The sequence below is a fragment of the Carlito syrichta genome, unplaced genomic scaffold (assembly GCF_000164805.1).
Source record: "Carlito syrichta isolate Samal-C Ts95f unplaced genomic scaffold, Tarsius_syrichta-2.0.1 Scaffold315817, whole genome shotgun sequence".
Lineage (NCBI taxonomy): Eukaryota > Metazoa > Chordata > Mammalia > Primates > Tarsiidae > Carlito > Carlito syrichta.
In genome coordinates, this window is record NW_007259913.1 from 46,844 (window position 1) to 54,513 (window position 7,670).

Below are 7,670 nucleotides of genomic sequence, written 5' to 3' on the forward strand. Positions count from 1 at the left end.
AGGCTGAGGTGGAAGGATCGCCAGAGCCCAGCAGGTCGAGGCTGTGGTGGCCAGGAGAGGCCATTGCACTCCAGTTTGGGTGACAGAGTGAGACTCCAACTCAAAACAAAGCAAAACAACAACAACAACAACAAAAGATTTCATTACTCATAAGTTCTTTGACAACTGTTTTAAGCAATTTGTCTAAGAGTAAGTTTTCTTAGTTGATTGTATACATATTTTATTGACTTGAAGTCTACTAAAAGTAGATGGAACCAGCCTAGGCAACATAGTAAGACCTCATCTCTATAAAAAAATTAAAATATTAGCTGTGTGTGGTGGTGTGTGCCTTTAGTTCCAGCTACTCAGGAGGCTGAGGCAGAAGGATCACTTGAGCCCAGGAGGTCAAGGCTGCAGTGAGCTATGATTGTGCCTCTGCATTCCAGCCTGGGTGACAGAGTGAGTCCGCGACTCAAAAAAAAAAAAAAAAAAAGTAGAGGGAAAAGGCCAATTTAATTATTCCACATAATAGCCAGAAAAACAACCAAGTAAAATTAGAAAAGCCTGATTTGATATGTTGTGTAGCCAAGCTATAATGAGAAAAATACAAGAGAACATTAAAATAGAACTTTTCAGCTATAATTTCAAGATTGGAGGTACCAGGTACTCTGTTATTCCAAAATAAGACACCAGACCACCTGTTCGTGACTTGCAAATGCTTGGCTAAAAACAAATTTTGGAATCCATGGCACCTCACCCTTTCAAAAATATGAAAGTGTTAAAGTAGAAGGGAATGGAGACTTTTTTGAAGACAAGCGTGATTTGAGTTTTATAGAGGTCTGGGGGTACTTTCTCTTCCCTTCAAGCCTAATAAGAGGGGCTCTAAGGAGATCAGTTGGGGGACATAGTACACTAATATCAGAGCCACATCTAAGAAAACCAAAGGGCAAAAAGGCTATGGTGAGAGTCCAGGCAGCTAAAGAGAGACTGAGGTTGGGAAATGCCTGTACTCTCATTGTCTAAAGCATGTTTTATTTCCTATGAACAGATGTGGCCCACATTATTATTATCAAATTTTTTTTAAAGCAAGATTTATTGAGAGGACAGAAAAGCTCCACAGTGGGAGGGGACCCAAGGGGGTTGCCCTATTATTAATTTTTAATAGATTAAAATCATCCACATAATATAAAATTCAAAAGGTGCAAAAAGGTATAAAGTGTTTTTCCTACTCTTTTCCTTCCACATAATCATCACTTTTTTTTTTTAGTTGGAGTCTCACTCCCCCACCCAGACTGGAGTGCAGTGGCACACTCACAGCCACCCCAGCAAAACCTGCTGGGCTCTGGCAATTCTTCCGCCTCAGCCTTCCAAGTAGCCAGAACTATGGGCACGTGCTACCATGCCTGGCTAATTTTTTGATTTATTGTAGAGATGTGTCTCGCCAAGTTGCCTGGGCTGGTCTCAAACCTGTGGGCTCAGGCAATCCACTTGCCTCAGCCTCCCAAAGTGCTGGGATTACAGGCTGAGTCACCGAGCCCGGCCATAATCACCGTTAATGGTTTCTTATGTGTCCCTTTTGGCTCTAGTTTCTTTAGAAACTTTTTGTCTTTTCCTACAATAAGGTCTAATTTTCACTTTAGATGTCATGGATACCCAAATATAACCCAAGGTTACAGCCTTGGTTAAGACTGGTAGTCTAAAACATATGAAAAGATAGAAAAGCTGTCAAAGGGACTTGATAGTAACTTGACCTCGAGAATAATTGTTTAGACTGCAATTAAAGAAATGAGGTGGAAGAACTGGGCATAACTACTGATTTACAGGTGAGATCCAGTTTATATTATGGTATGGAACACATGACAGGAGTACGTGAAAGGGTGAAGTGCCATGGTTTATGGGGTAGGGTGATACACAGTATCACGGCTCTTACCCAGGCCAAATGGGCAATGGCTACTTTGTTCTCCTTCAGTGAAGAGCCACATTAGCCTAAGAGTCCAAACTATTCTGATCTCAATGTCTATAGTTTGATAACAGGTAACAGGTCATTTAGCATATTTAATAGATGTAACACCATAAACTTGAAATATTTTTATTGTCTATATAAAGAATCATGTTCAATATCATGACCACAACCACTGCTGTCAGCATCATCATCACAGCTAACATTTACTGAGCACTAACCACTATGGACACCAACACCGTCACCATCACCATCATAATCATCATTGATTAGCATTTATTGAGTTCTTACTATGTGTGAGGTACCATATAAAGAATTGTCAGAAAATCAACATGACCAAGCCTATTAGGTAGGTACTATCGTTATGCCTGTTTTACAGAGGAGGAAACTGAATAATGGAATGGGTTAAGTAATTTACCCAAGGTCTCACAGCCAGTAAAAGATAAGTCAGAATTCAAACCCAAGCAGTCTATCAGACTAACCTGTTATCAGGGGGCATCCATGGAAGAGTAATATACGTATCTGAGGACAATAAGTAAGGACAGCTTCTACAGCCCCATCAGTCAGATTTACACAATGTCCCATATGAATCTCCTATTTAAAAAATAAAGAAAATAAGATAAAAGAAAATATACAGCTCTGTAATAACAGTATGTAAAAGTATAGGAAACACTCTTACAAGAAAAAGAAACAAATGTCTACTTACAAGAAAAACTCTTTAGAAATAATTAAAGTAAGTCTGAAGTAATTCGGAAGGCAAAGTAGCTTTAAAAGTTAAATGCCCAACCATTTAACAAAGTAATGTGGCAATATCTATTAAAACTGAAGATAAGTATACCCCAAATCCAGCAATTCCAATTATAGATGTAACCTATAGAGAAACTCTTCTACATATGCATGAGGAAATAATTTATAAATATGCCCATTGCAATATTACTTGTAATAGTAAAGCAGTGGAGAATGGATAATTTATTTTATAATAGAATAATAAGAAATAAAAATATTTTAAAATATTTTTAAAAAATTAATAAAAAATAATTTAATAAAATAATAAGACAAAACAGCTAAATGAAAAATATCTACTTGCATTAATAGATATAAATCTCAAACATGCTAGTTCAGATATTTTGTAAGAGTTGGTAGTATCTTATAAAGTTAAGCATGTACTTGCTATATGACCCAGGAATTTCACTCCTTGGTATTTACCCTCCAAAAATGAAAACATATGTCTACACAGAGACTTGGATGCAAATCTCTAGAGCAATATTTATAATAGTCAAAAATTGGAACAACGCAAATGTTCACCAAATGGTGAAAGTAGAAACAGATTGTGGCATATCCCTACTGTGGAATACTACTCAACCATTTAAAAAATGAGATATTAACACATGCAACAATAAATCAATCTTAAAAACATAAGTAAAAGAAGCACAATAGCTGGGTTTGGTGGCTCAGTCTGTAATCCCAGCACTTTGGGAGACCAAGGCAAATGGATTGCTTGAACCCATGGGTTCGAGACCAGCCCGGGCAACTTGGTGAGACCTCATCTCTACAATAAATAAAAAATTAGCCAGGTGTGGTAGCGTGAGCCTTTAGTTGTGGCTACTTGGAAGGCTGAGGCAGAAGGATCTCCAGAGCCCAGCAGGTTGAGGCTGTGGTGGCCGGGAGCGTGCCACTGCATTCCAGTCTGGGCAAGAGTGAGACTCCAATGCAAAAAAAAAAAAAAAAAAAAAGAAGAAGAAGAAGAAGCATAGTAAAGGAAAGAAGTATAAAACAAGAGACTATATTTCCGCATGATTCTATTTATATAAAATTGTGGAAAATGCAAAACTATGACAAAATAAATCAGTGGTTACCTGTGGTAGGGTCATAGAAGGGGATCAACTACAAAGGACAAGATCCTGAATCAAGGACCAGAGATAAAACGAACAAACAAAAAACAAAAGGACAAGAGAAAACTTTGTGCAGTGATGGAAATGTTATATATCTTGATTGTGGTGGTGGTTACATGGCTGCATAACAATTACGAAAATTCATCAAACTGTACACTGAAAATTAGTGACTTTTCTTGTATGTAAAAGCTTCATTTACACTTAAATGAAGCTTGAAAATTTTAAGAAAATATAATTTTGAATAAAAGAGCAAATTGTAAAAACATATATACTTTATTCAGCGATTATGTAAAAATGTTAAACATACAAAATACTATATCTTATTTATGGATTTATACATATGTAGAAAAAGTACCCAAACATGCAAGGAAAGATACATGGCCATTTTTAGGTTAGAGGTTACCTCCGAAGGAAGAAAGGGAGAGTAACTGTGGGAGGCTTTAGGTGTAACTGAAGTGTAGAAAATGTTAAAATTCAAGTGGCTAGTTCACAGCTGTCTGTTATATTACTTTCTATAGTTTTCCACATTAGAAATATCATATATCCTTTGGTTTATGTTCTAATTGGAACCCTTTTGTATTGTTAGTGGGAATGTAAAATGGTGCAGCTACTGTAAAAGCAGTATTCCAATTCCTAAAAGAATAAACACAGAATTACCATGTGGTCCAGCAATTTCACTTCTAGGTACATACCCAAAGAATTGAAAGCAGGAAGTTGAACAGATATTTGTATACCATGTTCATAGCAGCATTATTCACAATAGCCAAAAGATGGAAACAAATACTGATTAATTAATGAATAAACAAAATGTGGGATACACATACCCAGAGACATTCACACAGAGGAATGCTATTCAGCCTTGAGAAAGAATAAAATTCTGATACAGGCTACAACATGAATAAACCTTGAAAACATTACGCTAAGTGAAATAAGCCAGTGTGTAATTCTGCTTAAATGAAGTACCTTCAATAGTCAAAGTCATAGAGCCAGAAATAGAACAAAAGATGCAGAGGGTAATAGGGAGTTACAGTTTAATGGGTACAGAATTTTAATTTGGATGATGAAAAAGTTTTAGAGATGGGTAGTGGTGATGTCTGCATAACAATATGAATATAAACGCCACCGAATTATACAATTTTTAAATGGTTGAAATGTTAAATTTTATGTTTTGCATATTTGACCAAAATAAAAAAAGGTTTTTAAATATTAAAATTAAGATCAGTCTAATGATTAATGTGTACATTAGTTGTAGTAGTGTTTCTTTTCTTCTGAAATGTTGATATTAAATTGGTAGATGTATTATAATCAATCACATCTTAGTAATAAAAGTAACCTGTGTGTTGAAAACTCATAAAAGGCCAGGATTTGGGAGGCCAAGGCGAGTGGATTGCCTGAGCCTGCGGGTTTGAGACCAGCCTGGGCAACTTGGTGAGACCTCGTGTCTACAATACATCAAAAATTAGCTGGGGGTGGTAGCGCACACCTGTAGTTCCGGCTACTTGGAAGGCTGAGGTGGAAGGATCGCTGGAGCCCAGCAGGACCACGCTGGGGTAGCCATGAATGTGCCACTGCCCTCCAGCCTGGGTGACGGAGTGAGATTCCGACTCAAAAAAAAAAAAAATCAAAAAATTATCCAGGCAAGGTAGCACACGCCTGTAGTCCCAGCTACTTGGAAGGCTGAGGCAGAAGTTTCCGATCGCCTGAGCCCAGCAGGTCGAGGCTGCGGTGGCCGGGAGTGGCCACTATACTCCAGTCTGGGCGACAGAATGAGACTCCAACTCAAAAAAAAAAAAAAAAAAAATATATAAAATATATATATATATATATATATATATATATATATAAAAAATTAAGGCATTAGCCGGGCTTGGTAGCTCAGTCTGTAATCCCAGCACTTTGGGAGGCTGAGGTGAGTGAATTGCCTGAGCCCGCGGGTTCGAGACTCGCCTGGGCAACTTGGTGAGACCTTATCTCTACAATAAAATAAAAAATTAGCTGGGCATGGTAGCGTGTGCCTGTAGTTCCAGCTACTTGGAAGGCTGAGGCGGAAGGATTGCCGGAGTCCAGCAGGTCGAGGCTGCGGTGGCCGGGAGTGGCCACTGCACTCCAGTCTGGGTGACTGAGACTCCAACTCAAAAAAAAAAAAAAAAAATTAAGGCATTATAAATACTCAATTCTGACAAATTAGTGTGTTGATGAACCTGTAAATTCACAGTATAACCTTTATGGAAAACAATTTAGCAATGAATTTAAGGTTGTTAAAAAAGTATTCATACCTACTGATCTTTGAATATTTGTTCTGTTTTTGGGTGCTTGTTGTAGCAATGGAAGGAAAAGTTATATGCCCTAATATATAATTGTTTCTAATAGCTAAAAATTAGAAATAATCTGAATTACCAATAATAAAAAAATGATTAAAGGAAAGTATGTTGTATTATATGGTCAGATTCTGTTCTCTGATATGCTAGATATGATACCTTAATAAATATTTATGAAAACACTTTTATAGGGGCTGGACCTGTTGGCTCGGCCTGTAATTCCAGCACTTTGGGAGGCCAAGGCCAGTGGATTGCCTGAGCCCACGGGTTCAAGACCAGCCCGGGCAACTTGGCAAGACCTTGTTTCTACAATAATTCAAAAAATTAGCTGGGCGTGGTAGCACGTGCCTGTAGTTCCGGCTACTTGGAAGGCTGAGGCAGAAGGATCGCCGGAGCCCAGCAGGTCAAGGCTGCAGTGGCCAGGAGTGTGCCACTGCCCTCCAGTCTGGGCGACAGAGTGAGACTTCAACTCAAAAAAATAAACAAACAAAAAAACACTTTTATAGAGGAAATTAAATTTTAATTATGAAGATTATGGAATCTTATGAAATGAATGTAGTGTGAAGTTACAAATGTGATAATATTACTGAGGAACTACCATGTTCTGGAATTGTATCAAAAGCTGGGGATAAAATGCACAAAATAATGTCTACTGAAAACTCAGATCAACAGAGGTTCAAAACGATCATGATATTTGATAAATGCTGTAGCATAAGTTTGTACTAAGTACTTGTCAATCTCTGGGAAAAGTCCTTAGACCTTTAATCAAATGCATTTTCAAGCTATAAATGATTTAGCAACATTAATAATTTAATTTCCCATAACAGAACAAATTAAAAGCAACAGGTTAAAATGTGATAAAAAGTAGGCATATGCATTACCTGCAAGAGTAAAGTCAATAAAAAAAAGACAAGTTTGTATTTCAATTTGGGTAAGAAATTGTGTTCACAGAAATGTTATAAATCAAATGTTAAAGTATGTTCACTCTACTTTGTTTAAGAAAGGTATTAAGTTCCAATAAATTTTAGATTTCCATTAAAATGTTTTAGCACATTGGAATAAGCTTTGTAAAACTGGAAAAATGTAATGATATGCTTTATATCAACACCTATTGGCTACTGTATTTTTTTAAAATTCTGCTTAAGTTGGTGCTCTTAATTTTATAATGTTAAGATAAATATGTATGTATATTTCTTATCACTGCATAACAACTAATCTTCTGTGGTTTTATTAGAAGGTGATAAACTAAGTTAACTGTTAGAGAACTTTATTAAAATTATGGTGATTACAGGATAATGTCATTACAAGAATTAAATAACCTAATGAATATAAGGCAGTTACATGGAGACCGGCATATCGTTAAGTATTCAACAAATGTTGGTACTGAAAATAGTAAAAAGCCGGGCTCGGTGGCTCAGCCTGTAATCCCAGCACTTTGGGAGGCTGAGTTGAGTGGATTGCCTGAGCCCGTGGGTTTGAGACCCGCCTGGGCAACTTGGTGAGACCTCATCTCTACAATAA

General features: G+C 37.1%; 1 protein-coding gene across 1 annotated transcript in view; it reads right to left on the reverse strand.

Moving 5' to 3' along the window:
- AMN1 (antagonist of mitotic exit network 1 homolog) overlaps positions 1–7,670 on the reverse strand; it is an 81,942-nt gene that overhangs the window by 29,333 nt on the left and 44,939 nt on the right. Inside the window, exon 6 of the mRNA XM_008073303.1 lies at positions 2,422–2,533. Coding sequence (XP_008071494.1) covers positions 2,422–2,533 — 112 coding nt within the window. The remainder of the gene's footprint in view (positions 1–2,421; positions 2,534–7,670) is intronic.